At 41.8% G+C, this 15,554-nt stretch overlaps 1 protein-coding gene across 1 annotated transcript in view; it reads left to right on the top strand.

Annotated features, from left to right (window-relative positions):
- The window catches only part of RBP3 (retinol binding protein 3), a 35,229-nt gene extending 25,070 nt beyond the window's left edge, over nt 1–10,159 (top strand). Inside the window, exon 4 of the mRNA XM_053692893.1 lies at nt 9,782–10,159. Coding sequence (XP_053548868.1) covers nt 9,782–10,110 — 329 coding nt within the window. The 3' untranslated portion in view covers nt 10,111–10,159. The remainder of the gene's footprint in view (nt 1–9,781) is intronic.
- Nucleotides 10,160–15,554: the final 5,395 nt, after the last annotated feature.

Below are 15,554 nucleotides of genomic sequence, written 5' to 3'. Positions count from 1 at the left end.
CTGTCACTGTGAAGCGGGCGTAACCCTTACACTACCTGATCGATACAACATCATACCTGATGTTTTAAAGCACGTTATTCCAAACAATTTAGGAATGTTAGGTGATTTATGCCCTTTATGCATTAAAATCAGACTCTGCATCAACTATGTAATTTTCCATGGGAGTTTTGCCATGGATCCCCCTCCAGCATGCCACAGTCCAGGTGTTAGTCCCCTTGAAACAACTTTTCCATCACTATTGTGGCCAGAAAGAGTCCCTGTGGGTTTTAAAGTTCGCCTGCCTATTGAAGTCTATGGCGGTTTGCCCAGTTCGCCCGTTCGCGAACAGTTGTGGAAGTTCGCGTTTGCCGTTCGCGAACCCAAATTTTTAGGTTCGCGACATCACTACTCTTAGGTAACTTAGCTTTCTTTTAAAATTACATAAATACACATTTTTTATCTTTCAATTTTCAAAATATTTCAAGGCATAGTAGGCAAAGTCATGGTAACTCTAATAGCCATAATCGCTGTTTAAAGGGACGTAATAATTAAACTGGAAACTGGGCATAAGTAAAGTCAATGCTTCTAGTAAAAATTATGAATTTTTAATGTGTCCAGCATTTAAACATTAACATCACACCTCTTAGAAAGCCAGCGGTGGCTAGATGACACAAATTGAGTAACCTCTGACACTACATATGCCCTCTGCACTCTCTGAGCGGCTGCAGTGTTTGAATGTGGGTTCACTGGGCATGTGTGTCAAGGGGGCATAATGAAACATTAATTTTTACAAGAACCGTTTTTGCTAATACAAGTCTTTTGTAAAAATGGTTTAATTCAAAATAAAAATGCACTCATGTATTTTTCAGTATTGACTTTTTTATCTTTAATAACAGTGGCCCCTCTGACTCTAATTTGTCATATTTGGCAAAAGTGCTATGAAAGGGACAGTCTAGGCCAAAATAAACTTTCTTGATTCAGATAGAGCATGTAATTTTAAACAATTTTCCCATTTACTTTTATCACCAATTTTGCTTTGTTCTCTTGGTATTCTTAGTTGAAAGCTTAACCTAGGAGGTTCATATGCTAATTTCTTAGACCTTGAAGCCCACCTCTTTCAGATTGCATTTTAACAGTTTTTCACCACTAGAGGGTGTTAGTTCACGTATTTCATATAGATAACACTGTGCTCGTGCACGAGAAGTTATCTGGTAGCAGGCACTGATTGGCTAGACTGCAAGTCTGTCAAAAGAACTGAAAAAAAGGGTCAGTTTGCAGAGGCTTAGATACAAGATAATCACAGAGGTTAAAAGTATATTATTATAACTGTGTTAGTTATGCAAAACTGGGAAATGGGTAATAAAGGGATTATCTATCTTTTAAAACAATAAAAATTCTGGTGTAGACTGTCCCTTTAACACGAGTAAATATGAGATGTAGTTATAATTTTGCACCCTGATTGAGATAAAAGTGTACACAACAGAATGTATTATAAAATAAAACTAACTTCAAATATAAAGCTATCAAATATTGTAAATTCAATATATATACCATTTAATAAAAGCCTGATATACTCAGTAATCTATTAAAGGGATTTGAAACTCAATTTTTTGTATTCATATTTCATATACAATTTTAAACAACTTTCCAATTTGCTTTAATTTTCAAATTTGTTTTATTCCTTTGGTATCCTTTGTAGAAAAGTATACCTAGGTAGACTAGCAGCAATGAATTACTGGGAGCTAGCTAATGATTGGTGGCTGCACATATATGCCTCTTGTCATTGGCTTACCAAACTGTTTATCTAGCTCCCAGTATTGCATTACTGCTCCATGTACAAAGGCGACCAAGAGAATGAAGCAAACAGTAGTAATTTGGAAAATTGTTTAAACTTGTATCGGAATCATGAAAAATAATGTTGTTTCATGTTCCTTTAATTAAAAAGACATGTTGCAAAGTTAAGCCTTAAAAACATTTATGGTCAAAATGCTGGTTTGTATTTAGACTTTAAGGTAGGGTTGGGTTTTAAATGAAGGTTACTGAGATCCTTGACTTATTATACACAGAAAGAAGCACACTCACAGGAATGAACAACCAGCTCAATAGCATTGTTAGTCTGTTCTGTGGCGATTTACCACCTAGGTGCAGCTTTTTTTAGCCCAGTAATGCTTTGCACAGAGTAGAACTTTCCTGTAGTATATCAGTCTGATCTCGCCTATTACAATCAGTGCAGCGCAGAAATACCAGGCAATTCCTCTCTGAACAAGGAACACAACAACCCCACACGATTGTTTCAGTGATTGTAGCCATATTTCTCTAAGCACACTGAGCAGGGAGTCCACGTCTGGTTGCCCCTTTTTCCCTTAGGGAGACTTAATACACACAAAGAGAAGCACACTCACAGGAACGAACAACCAGCTCAATACCATTCGGCTAGATTACGAGTTAGCGGCGCGGTGCTAACTTGCAAGTTATTGTCACCGCTCACTTACCTACAGCGCTGGTATTACAGGTTTTCATAAACCCGGCATTAGCAGGCAATATTGCAGCGTAAAGCAAAATTGAGCTCCATACCGCACTCCAATACCAGCGCTGCGGTGAGCTGGTTTTACGTGCTCGTGCACAATTTCCCCATAGACATCGATGGGGAGAGCCGGCTGAAAAAAAGTCTTACACCTGCAATAAAGCAGCGTAAAGCTCTGTAACTCAGCCCCATTGATTCCTATCGGGAAAGAAAAGTTATGTTTACACCTAACACCCTAACATAAACCCGAGTCTAAACACCCCTAATCTGCTGCCCCTGAGATCGCCGACACCTACATTATACTTATTAACCCCTAATCTGCCGCCCCTGACATCGCCGACACCTACCTACACTTATTAACCCCTAATCTGCCGCCCCCAATGTCGCCACCACCTACATTACACTTATTAACCCCTAATCTGCCGCCCCTGACACCGCCGACACCTACATTACAGCTATTAACCCCTAATCTACCACCCCCAATGTCGCCGCCACCTACATTAGTTATTAACCCCATAATCTGCCGCCCCCAACATTGCCGCCACCTACCTATACTTATTAACCCCTAATCTGCCGCCCCCAACGTCGCCGCCACCTACCTACACTTATTAACCCCTAATCTGCCGCCCTCAACATCGCAGCCACTATACTAAAGTTATTAGTCCCTAACCCTAACACCCCCTAACTTTAATGTATTTAAAATAAATCTAAATAAAACCTACTATTAATACCTAAATAATTCCTATTTAAAACTAAATACTTACCTATAAAATAAACCCTAAGCTAGCTACAATATAACTAATAGTTACATTGTATCTAACTTAGGTTTAATTTTTATTTCACAGGCAAGGTTGTATTTATTTTAACTAGGTAGACTAGTTAGTAAATAGTTATTTACTAGCTATCTAGCTAAAATAAATACAAATTTACCTGTAAAATAAAACCTAACCTGTCTTAAACTAACACCTAACCTTACACTACAATTAAATAAATTACATTAATTAAATACAATTAAATAAATTGCATAAAATAAATACAATTAACTAAATTACAAAAACAAACAAACACTAAATTACACAAAATAAAACAAATAAATGATCAGATATTTAAACTAATTACACCTAATTTAATAGCCCTATCAAAATAAAAAGCCCCCCCAAAATAAAAAAAACGTAGCCTAAACTAAACTGCCAATAGCCCTTAAAAGGACCTTTTGCAGGGCATTGCCCCAAAGAAATCAGCTCTTTTACCTGTAAAAAAAAATACAAACAACCCCCAACAGTAAAACCCACCACTCATACAACCAACCCCCAAATAAAATCCTAACTAAAAAAAACTAAGCTACCCATTGCCCTGAAAGGGGCATTTGTATGGGCATTGCCCTTAAAAGGGCATTTAGCTCTTTTTCTGCCCAAACCCTAATCTAAAAATAAAACCCACCCAATAAACCCTTCAAAAAAAAAACACTAACCCCCGAAGATGCACTTCAGTTTTTGAAGACCCGATATCCATCCTCAACGAAGCGGCAGAAGTCCTCATCGAAGCCGGCAGAAGTCTTCATCCAAGCGGCCGAAATCTTCATCCAAGTCGGCAGAAGTCTTCATCCAGACGGCAGAAGTCTTTATCCAGATGGCATCTTCTATCTTCATCCAGACGGCATCTTCTATCTTTATCCATCCGGTGCAGAGCGGCTCCATCTTCAAGACATCCGGCGTGGAGAATCCTCTTCAATCGACGTCTTCTTGCAGAATGAAGGTTCCTTTAAATGACATCATCCAAGATGGTGTCCCTTGAATTCCGATTGGCTGATAGAATTCTATCAGCCAATTGGAATTAAAGGTGAAAAAATCCTATTGGCTGATGCAATCAGCCAATAGGATTGAGCTTCAATCCTATTGGCTGATCCAATCAGCCAATAGGATTGAGCTTGCATTCTATTGGATGATTGGAACAGCCAATAGAATGCAAGCTCAAACTGTAATAGGGGGGATCAGACTGATATACTACAGGAAAGTTCTACTCTGTGAAAAGCATTACTGGGGTAAAAGAAGGCTAACAATGTTATTGAGCTGGTTGTGAGTGCACTTCTCTCTGTGTGTATTGAGATCCTTGACCTTTGTTCTGTTGGAAACATTAGTAAAACCAATCATATGAATCCTCTATTTGTCCAGTGCTTTTATTAGATTTCTTAGGAATAGTTAAAGGGACAGTACAGTCAACATTAAACTTTCATAATTCAGATAGAGCATGCAATTTTAAACAGATTCCTAATTTGCTTCTATTATCAAATTTTTTAATATCTTTTGCTGAATATTAAATCTAGGTAGGTTCATAGGTATCTTTTTCTATCTTCATCTCTTATTCGTGTAATTTTAAATTGTATATTTAGTTTAGTTTTTAATGTTACCGTTATAAAAGTGTACAGTTTGTTCTAAACGATTCTACAGGGAGTGCAGAATTATTAGGCAAGTTTTATTTTTGAGGATTAATTTTATTATTGAACAACAACCATGTTCTCAATGAACCCAAAAAACTCATTAATATCAAAGCTGAATAGTTTTGCAAGTAGTTTTTAGTTTGTTTTTAGTTATAGCTATTTTAGGGGGATATCTGTGTGTGCAGGTGACTATTACTGTGCATAATTATTAGGCAACTTAACAAAAAACAAATATATACCCATTTCAATTATTTATTTTTACCAGTGAAACCAACATAACATCTCAACATTCACAAATATACATTTCTGACATTCAAAAACAAAACAAAAACAAATCAGTGACCAATATAGCCACCTTTCTTTGCAAGGACACTCAAAAGCCTGCCATCCATGGATTCTGTCAGTGTTTTGATCTGTTCACCATCAACATTGCGTGCAGCAGCAACCACAGCCTCCCAGACACTGTTCAGAGAGGTGTACTGTTTTCCCTCCTTGTAAATCTCACATTTGATGATGGACCACAGGTTCTCAATGGGGTTCAGATCAGGTAAACAAGGAGGCCATGTCATTAGATTTTCTTCTTTTATACCCTTTCTTGCCAGCCACGCTGTGGAGTACTTGGACGAGTGTGATGGAGCATTGTCCTGCATGAAAATCATGTTTTTCTTGAAGGATGCAGACTTCTTCCTGTACCACTGCTTGAAGAAGGTGTCTTCCAGAAACTGGCAGTAGGACTGGGAGTTGAGCTTGACTCCATCCTCAACCCGAAAAGGCCCCACAAGCTCATCTTTGATGATACCAGCCCAAACCAGTACTCCACCTCCACCTTGCTGGCGTCTGAGTCGGACTGGAGCTCTCTGCCCTTTACCAATCCAGCCACGGGCCCATCCATCTGGCCCATCAAGACTCACTCTCATTTCATCAGTCCATAAAACCTTAGAAAAATCAGTCTTGAGATATTTCTTGGCCCAGTCTTGACGTTTCAGCTTGTTTGTCTTGTTCAGTGGTGGTCGTCTTTCAGCCTTTCTTACCTTGGCCATGTCTCTGAGTATTGCACACCTTGTGCTTTTGGGCACTCCAGTGATGTTGCAGCTCTGAAATATGGCCAAACTGGTGGCAAGTGGCATCTTGGCAGCTGCACGCTTGACTTTTCTCAGTTCATGGGCAGTTATTTTGCGCCTTGGTTTTTCCACACGCTTCTTGCGACCCTGTTGACTATTTTGAATGAAACGCTTGATTGTTCGATGATCACGCTTCAGAAGCTTTGCAATTTTAAGAGTGCTGCATCCCTCTGCAAGATATCTCACTATTTTTGACTTTTCTGAGCCTGTCAAGTCCTTCTTTTGACCCATTTTGCCAAAGGAAAGGAAGTTGCCTAATAATTATGCACACCTGATATAGGGTGTTGATGTCATTAGACCACACCCCTTCTCATTACAGAGATGCACATCACCTAATATGCTTAATTGGTAGTAGGCTTTCGAGCCTATACAGCTTGGAGTAAGACAACATGCATAAAGAGGATGATGTGGTCAAAATACTCATTTGCCTAATAATTCTGCACTCCCTGTATATACTATTTGGTTATATACTCTGCTAAATAGAATTGTGAATACAATGTTGCGATAAATATAGAAATAGTTTAACTATGTGGTCAAAAGTTCTACCTAGCAACAGTTAAACAGCTATACTGTCCTTTTATTATTGGTTAAGACATGTACTGAAACGAGGCTTCCGTTGTTGTGAATGGGGGTCACGTGATCAGAGGGGTGTTTAAAGGTTAGCGGTTTAGACTATCCTGTAAGTCACTATTGAGAAACCTCCGGCGAAACGCGTCTAGTGACGCCACAGTGGGTATCGGAGGTATTTACTTAAGTACATACTACTGTCACTAAGAACTCGATCCAGGTCTGTAAAAGTTTGTTTTTTACAAATGCTTAATAAAAGTTAAATTTTAATTGACCTAAACTGGATGGGACTTTTGTCTTTCAAAATGGGAGACTTTCACTGTTGACCGTTATAATACTGTACATACACGCCAAACTTTTTGATGTTTTTGTTGATTGATAACCAACACCTGTTTGATTGAGATACAGGTGGGGTCTTAGTTATCGTATACTGTGCTGATTTTTAAGGGTTGAGCACTGGTGTGTTGTACACGCTGCTGTACCGGAGACCTGTTTGTTTTTTCTAGGTTCATAGGTACTCAGGAGCATAGAGTGACATCTAATTTTTACCGGTATTGTCACATTTACACACAGTTCCTTTGTCCCCAGAAGTTTTTGAAGGGACACCAAAACGTCACATTTTTTCACCATGACTGTTTACTTATTTCATTCTTTTATATATGCAACACTTGCTCTGGTATTATTTTTATGTCCATCCCAGCACTATGACATGCAATATCTGCAGCTGTTATCAGCTTTGAAGTAGAGGGAACTACAGTTCCCTGCATGCTGCAGTGGTGGACGTGTAAAAATAGGCAGGAGTCTGTGCATGTTTTTGGTGGTGTCTGATTGGGAGATCATCCTGATCGTATCTGATTGGGATTGCAGTTCAGAAGTTAAGGAGCCATGGTCTTACGACCGCTGCTTCTTAACTTCTGTTTCCGGCGAGCTGTAAAACTTCGCACGGAGATAGCAGCATCCTCTGCTTATCAAATCTCCCCCTTAGACATGTATATGTATGTATCTCTATAGTAAAGCCCTTTCCCTACCTTTTTTTTTTCTAACACCCGAGACCTCATATCTTTGAGCTTTTATAACATTTTTATGCAATATTTTTTTTAAATAATTTTTATAAGTCAATGTTATTATGAGTGTAACTGTTCTGTAAAATTGATTTTTTTTATGTGTTTTGTGCAACTTTTTAGTTGTGTAACAGTTAGCCAGCGCTCTGAAGTCGCGCTAACCCAACATGCATTAAGTTCAATTGCGCTGAAGCTAACATGTTTGCTTTCATCTTGTAATACTCACGCTACTAATGTGCGCAAAGAGCTGCGAGATACCCCTTACAGTAAGCACGCCACACGTAATCTAGCCCTATTACAGCAGTGTTTACAATAATGTACAACACTGCTTAAAACAATGTAACAAAACACTGCTGCCGTAGTGTACTAAACACGCGTGCATGCTCCGGAGCTTTCATGAGCCTAACTAGATTAACTCGTCAACGTACTATATCCAATGAATAAAGCAGTTTTGATTATAGAAGTGAAGTTGTTTAATAAAATGATGTACTGTATCTGAATCATGACATTTTAATTTGACTTTACTGTTCTTATGCTGATTCATTTTACATTTATGAAGCAGTTCTAATGACCATATTAAAGACATTCAATTGGGCCGATTTATGAAAGTGCGAGCGGACATGATACGATGTAGCGTATTATGTCCGCCGCACATTAATAAATGCCAACAGCATACGCTGTCAGCATTTATCATTGCACAAACAGTTCTTGTGAACTGCTTGTGCAATGCTTCCCCCTGCAGATTTGTGGCCAATTGGCCGCTAGCAGGGGGTGTCAATCAGCCCGATTGTATAGGATTGTGCGGATTGATGTTTGCAGCCTCAGAGCAGGCGGACAAGTTATGGAACAGCGGTCTTAAGACCGCTGCTTCATAACTCCTGTTTACGGAGAGACTGAAGGCTCGCGCGGAAACAGGGGCATCAAGCTCCATTTGAAGCTTGATAATTCGGCCCCTATATATGCATGTGAGATGGTGTTGGAGGGATGGAATGTGCAGAATCAAGTACAAAGGTTTTAAAAACTTAGAGGCAGTGAACATGGGGTATAGACATGGTTGTGAGATTTATGGAATTTTAATTTTAATGAGGAGCCTTTAGTAGTAAGTGATATAAAATAAACAGTAAACTGGATGTTGCATCTAGAAAAAAAAAATATTTTGGGTCAGTTTAAAAACCTTCCAATTTTCTTCTAGTATAAAATGTACCACTTGTCTTGTTATCCATTCTTGAAATGTAGCTCCTTTCCGTGTTAGCATACTAAGGTAGGCTTAGGAGCGTGCATGGAACATTACCACTATATAGCACTATGTATAGCATTGTTCTACTAGCAACTTGTCTTTAGCTGTTTGTTGACTGGCAACAGGAAACAACCACACAGCTCTGCTTTTACTTACTACTACTGAATACTTGGACATTGCCTATCCAAAGATAGAGGTTCTTGCAGTCTGTTTTCAAACTTCTTCTTTAACAATTCTATTTTAGGTAATATAGTGTTTTAATGCTGAGTACTGCACTCTAAGGGGCCGATTTAACAAAGTGCGAGCGGACATAATCCGCTGTAGCGGATCATGTACACCGCACATCAATAAATGCCGACAGCATGGTGAACTGCTTGTGCAATGCCGTCCCCTGCAGATTCAGGGGTGACAATCAACCCAATCGTATGCGATCGGGCGGATTGCTGTCCGCTGCCTCGGAGGAGGCGTACAAGTTAAGGAAGGCTCACACAGAAACAGTTACATTCAGGGCCATTCGGCCCTTATTAAATCGGCCCCTAAAGCTCTAGTTCCTTCTATAGGTTGCTAATAAATTAAAACAGAATTATAATAAACGTAACAGAAAAAGAAGACAAAATGCACCCATTGTTTAACACTTTAGATCTTCTGTAATCTATGGGATTAATTTGTGCGGGTTAGAAAAAGTTTATAGTCAGCTCCCTTCATTGTAACATTTGCCAATTATTCTCATAAGGAAAAATGTTCCAGACATTATTTGTTTTCCTTGATAAATTCTCTAGTAAACATAATCACTGATGGGTTGTTTCTTTTATTTTGGTAAAACATGTTATAATTAATTTTCCTTCACTTGTGCAGGGTCTTCCTATGGCTCAATGAAAAGTCTGATCATCCTAACAAGCTCCATGACACAGGGAGCCGCAGAGGAGTTTGTGTACATTATGAAGAGGTTGGGCAGGGCATATGTGGTAGGGGAGGTGACCAGTGGTGGATGCCATCCCCCACAGACCTACCATGTGGATGATACTCATCTCTACCTCACTATTCCCACATCCCGTTCTGCTAGTGCTGAAGATGGAATGTCTTGGGAAGGCAAAGGTGTGGCACCAGATTTGGTCATTCCTTCTGAAAGCGCACTCATGAAAGCACGAGAAATCTTGGAAGCTCAACTACTGGCATCCAGATAGAGTGAATAGAATACTGTGTCTGATGCTACAAAAGAAAATATCTAGAATGTCCATGCCCTGCACTACAACAAAGCATATTAAATAATATATATTCCTCAGACTTGCAATACACACACGCACACTGCTCTGCACGGATATAGAGCCATGTGCAATCCGTGGTAATGTGCAATAAAGACAGCTACACCCGAGACACAATGTGCACAAAAAGGTCACTTTACTCACCACATTTTCATGTACACCAATATGTTTTTTTCCCAGCATGTTCTACTCTACACAGACAATAGGATGACTAAGCAAATATGTGCTTTTATCATTTAAATGCAGTTTATGTTTGTCTGTTATATACGCACAATGATTCACATATGGAACACTTAGGGACAGTCAACTCCAAAATTGTTATTGTTTAAAAAGATAGATAATCCCTTTATTACCCATTCCCCAGTTCTGCACAGTCAACACCGTTATATTAATATACTTTTTATCTCTGTGATTACCTTGTATCTAAGCCTCTTTTGACAGCCTCCTGGTCACATGGCTATTTATTTATTATCTATTGACTTGCATTTTAGCCAATTAGTGCAGTGTCAGCCATAACTCCACGTTATCTACATGGCTCACATGAACTAGCAGCTAATAAAAAAAGCATGTGATTAAGAGGCTGTATGTAGTGGTTTAAAAAAGGAAGAAATTTAGAGGTTTAAATGTTATAAAGTATATTAATATAACAATATTGGTTGTGCAAAGCTGGGGAATGGTTAGTTAAGGTGTTATCTATCTTTTTAAACAATAACAATTTTGGTGTTGACTGTCCCTTTAAACTAAACACTTCCCTGTTAGTGTCCTGTTGTGGGAAATTCACAGACAATTATATTGTGCTTTACTACTGTATATCAGTGCTATCTATATTGTATAAAAACAACACATTAGCCCTCAGCTTAACCAGTGCAGGCTTTTTATTAGTTTCCTTCTTAGAAATAATGTTAACTGTGTTCCTTTTCAGGGCTAAAAGCCGGTATTGTTTTTCTTTTTAATGTGACTTTCTGGAGAAACATTTTTTTTCCAAATAAAATAATGTTTCCAACAGATGTGTGTATTTGTGTAATACTTATTCTTTGTTGCTATAGGGATGTGTTAGAATATAATAAATAAATGCACTTTCACACACTGCAATTAAAAAAAACTGACTGATAGGACCCTAAGATCCCTTTTTATTTAATAAAATGTTATGACTTCATTTGCATCATCATATAAATAGATGCCATATGCCACCACCAACTTTAACTTAAGGTTGCACAAGGCATATGGGAGCCTCGTTCTCATGCCGTAACACACGGTATGAAAACTAGCACAGCGAAGGGGGCAGCAAATATAAAATATATATGTATACTTACGTGTTTATATGTGTATATATATATATACACATATTAACACATCCTATAATATAAAAGGCCAAGTGTTTTTGTCCGAAGCTGTCATGTGCTGGCCTTACCTGACATGCTGTGCTGTTTGCGGCAAAAGTGGGCTGGGCAAGAGAGAAAGCAAAAGAGAGAGAGCGAAAGAGAGAGAGCGCGAGCGAGAGAGAGAGAGTGAGAGAGAGCGAGAGAGAGTGAGAGAGAGAGCGAGAGAGAGCGCGCAAGAGAGAGAGAGCGTGCAAGAGAGAGAGAGCAAGAGAGAGAGAGAGAGAGAAAAAGAGGCGGGAGCGAGAGAAAAAGAGAGGGGGGAGAGAGAGAGCAAAAGAGAGGGGGGGAGAGAGAGCAAAAGAGAGGGGGGGAGAGAGAGAGCAAAAGAGAGGGGGGAGAGATAGAGCAAAAGAGAGGGGAGAGAGAGAGAGCAAAAGAGAGGGGGAGAGAGAGAACAAAAGAGAGGGGGGAGAGAGCAAAAGAGAGGGGGGAGAGAGAGCAAAAGAGAGGGGGGGAGAGAGAGAGCAAAAGAGAGGGGGGAGAGAGAGAGCAAAAGAGAGGGGGAGAGAGAGCAAAAGAGAGGGGGGAAAGCAAAAGAGAGGGGGGAGAGAGAGAGAGAGAGAGAGAGAGCAAAAGAGAGGGGGGAGAGCAAAAGAGATTGGGGGAGAGAGAGAGATAGAGAGAGAGAGAGCAAAAGAGAGGGGGGAGAGAGAGAGAGAGCAAAAGAGAGGGGGGAGAGAGAGCGAGCAAAAGAGAGGGATGGAGAGAGAGAGCAAAAGAGAGGGATGGAGAGAGAGAGCAAAAGAGAGGGATGTAGAAAGAGAGAGAGAGAGAGAGAGAGCAAAAGAAAGGGATGGAGAGAGAGCGATAGCAAAAGAGAGGGATGGAGAGAGAGAGCAAAAGAGAGGGATAGAGGGATGGAGAGAGATAGAGAGCATGAAAACTAGCACAGCGAAGGGGTAAGTCGCCCAGCGATGGGCAGCAAATATAAATATATATGTATACTTACATGTTAATATGTGTATATATATATACACATATTAACACATCCTATAATATAAAAGGCCAAGTGTGTTTGTCCGAAGCTGTCATGTGCAGTAGAGCCAGCACGAGGACAAACACACCTGGCCTTACCTGACATGCTATGCTGTTTGCGGCAAAAATGGGCTGGGCAAGAGAGAAAGCATAAGAGAGAGCGAAAGAGAGAGAGCGAGAGATAGCGAGAGCGAGCGAGTGAGAGCGAGAGAGAGTGAGAGAGAGCGAGAGAGAGAGAGCGAGAGAGAGAGAGAGTGAAAGAAAAAGAGGAGGGGGAGCGAGAGAAAAAGAGGGGGGGGGGAGAGAGAGAGCAAAAGAGAGGGGGGAGAGAGAGAGAGCAAAAGAGAGGGGAGAGATAGAGCAAAAGAGAGGGGGAGAAAGAGCAAAAGAGAGGGGGAGAGAGAGCAAAAGAGAGGGGGGAGAGAGAACAAAAGAGAGGGGGGAGAGAGAGCAAAAGAGAGAGGGGAGAGAGAGCAAAAGAGAGGGGGGAGAGAGCAAGCAAAAGAGATGGGGGGAGAGAGAGAGCAAAAGAGAGGGGGAGAGAGAGCAAAAGAGAGGGGGAAAGCAAAAGAGAGGGGGGGAGAGAGAGCAAAAGAGAGGGGGGAGAGAGAGAGCAAAAGAGAGGGGGGAGAGAGAGAGCAAAAGAGAGGGGGGAGAGAGAGAGAACAAAAGAGAGGGGGGAGAGAGAGAACAAAAGAGAGGGGGGAGAGAGAGCAAAAGAGAGGGGGGAGAGAGAGCAAAAGAGAGGGGGGAGAGAGAGAGCAAAAGAGAGGGGGGAGAGAGAGAGCAAAAGAGAGGGGGAGAGAGAGCAAAAGAGAGGGGGGGAAAGCAAAAGAGAGGGGGGAGAGAGAGAGAGAGCAAAAGAGAGGGGGGAGAGCAAAAGAGAGGGGGGGAGAGAGAGAGAGAGCAAAAGAGAGGGGGGAGAGAGAGAGAGAGCAAAAGAGAGGGGGGAGAGAGAGAGAGCAAAAGAGAGGGTTGGAGAGAGAGAGCAAAAGAGAGGGATGGAGAGAGAGAGAGAGAGCAAAAGAGAGGGATGGAGAAAGAGAGAGAGACAAAAGAAAGGGATGGAGAGAGAGATAGCAAAAGAGAGGGATGGAGAGAGAGAGAGAGCAAAAGAGAGGGATGGAGAGAGAGCAAAAGAGAGGGATAGAGGGATGGAGAGAGAGAGAGAGCAAGAAAACTAGCACAGCGAAGGGGTAAGTCGCCCAGCGATGGGCAGCAAATATAAATATATATGTATACTTATGTGTTAATATGTGTATATATATACACATATTAACACATCCTATAATATAAAAGGCCAAGAGTTTTTGTCCGAAGCTGTCATGTGCAGTAGAGCCAGCACGAGGACAAACACACCTGGCCTTACCTGACATGCTATGCTGTTTGCGGCAAAAGTGGGCTGGGCAAGAGAGAAAGCATAAGAGAGATAGCGAAAGAGAGAGAGCGAGAGCGAGAGAGAGAGAGCGAGAGAGAGCGCGAGAGAGAGCGCGAGAGAGAGAGCGAGAGAGAGAGCAAGAGAGAGAGAGCGAGAGAAAAAGAGGGGGGAGCGAGAGAAAAAGAGAGGGGGGAGAGAGAGAGCAAAAGAGAGGGGGGAGAGAGAGCAAAAGAGAGGGGGGGGAGAGAGAGAGCAAAAGAGAGGGGGGAGAGAGAGAGAGCAAAAGAGAGGGGAGAGAGAGAGAGCAAAAGAGAGGGGGGAGAGAGAACAAAAGAGAGGGGGGGGGAGAGAGCAAAAGAGAGGGGGAGAGAGAGCAAAAGAGAGGGGGGAGTGAGCAAGCAAAAGAGAGGGGGGGAGAGAGAGAACAAAAGAGAGGGGGAGAGAGAGCAAAAGAGAGGGGGGAGAGAGAGAGAGACCGCAAAAGAGAGGGGGGAGAGCAAAAGAGAGGGGGGGGAGAGAGAGAGATCAAAAGAGAGGGGGGAGAGAGAGAGCAAAAGAGAGGGGGGAGAGAGAGAGAGCAAAAGAGAGGGATGGAGAGAGAGAGCAAAAGAGAGGGATGGAGAGAGAGAGAGAGCAAAAGAGAGGGATGGAGAAAGAGAGAGAGAGCAAAAGAAAGGGATGGAGAGAGAGAGAGAGAGAGAGAGAGAGAGAGCAAAAGAGAGGGATGGAGAGAGAGAGAGAGCAAAAGAGAGGGATGGAGAGAGAGAGAGCAAAAGAGAGGGATAGAGGGATGGAGAGAGAGAGAGCAAAATAGAGGGATGGAGAGAGAGAGAGCAAAAAAAAGGAGAGAGACAGAGCAAAATAGAGGGGGGAGAGAGAGAGAGCGCAAAAGGGAAGGGGGGAGAGAGAGCGCAAAAGAGAGGGGGGAGAGAGAACACAAAAGAGAGGGGGAGAGAGAGAGTGCAAAAGAGAGGGGGGAGAGAGAGAGCGCAAAAGAGAGGGGGGAGAGAGAGCGCAAAAGAGAGGGGGGGGAGAGAGAGCAAAAGAGAGGGGGGAGAGAGAGCGCAAAAGAGATGGGGGAGAGAGAGCAAAAGAGAGGGGGGAGAGAGAGAGCAAAAGAAAGGGGGGAGAGAGGGAGGGAGGGAGAGAGAGAGAGAGAGAGAGCAAAAGAGAGGGATGGAAAGAGAGAGAGAGAGAGCAAAAGAGAGGGATGGAGAGAGAGAGCAAAAAAAAAAGGAGAGAGACAGAGCAAAAGAGAGGGGGAGAGAGACACAGCACAAAAGAGAGGGGGAGAGAGAGCGCAAAAGAGAGAGGGGGAGAGAGAGAGCGCAAAAGAGAGGGGAGAGAGAGAGCGCAAAAGAGAGGGGGAGAGAGCACAAAAGAGAAAGGGAGGAAGAGAGAGAGCAAGGGGTGGGACCGCTGTATTGCAAAAAATGGCCCGTGTTAACGGGCTTTAGGACTATTTAGGACTGTTTTTAAGCATATATATTTATATTTACTGGGAACACTCAGTTCCCATAGACCGCAATAGAAAGGCACTTTTCAGTGCCGGTTTTTTTTTTTTCTAACACCCACACCCGCCAAAGTTAGCTCCCAAAAACTGCTTAGTGCAGGTTTGGGGTTTTTTGTTT

The sequence above is a fragment of the Bombina bombina genome, chromosome 9, assembly GCF_027579735.1.
Source record: "Bombina bombina isolate aBomBom1 chromosome 9, aBomBom1.pri, whole genome shotgun sequence".
Lineage (NCBI taxonomy): Eukaryota > Metazoa > Chordata > Amphibia > Anura > Bombinatoridae > Bombina > Bombina bombina.
The sequence above is the reverse complement of the archived record's forward strand: the minus strand, read 5'-3'. Positions and strand labels throughout refer to the sequence as shown.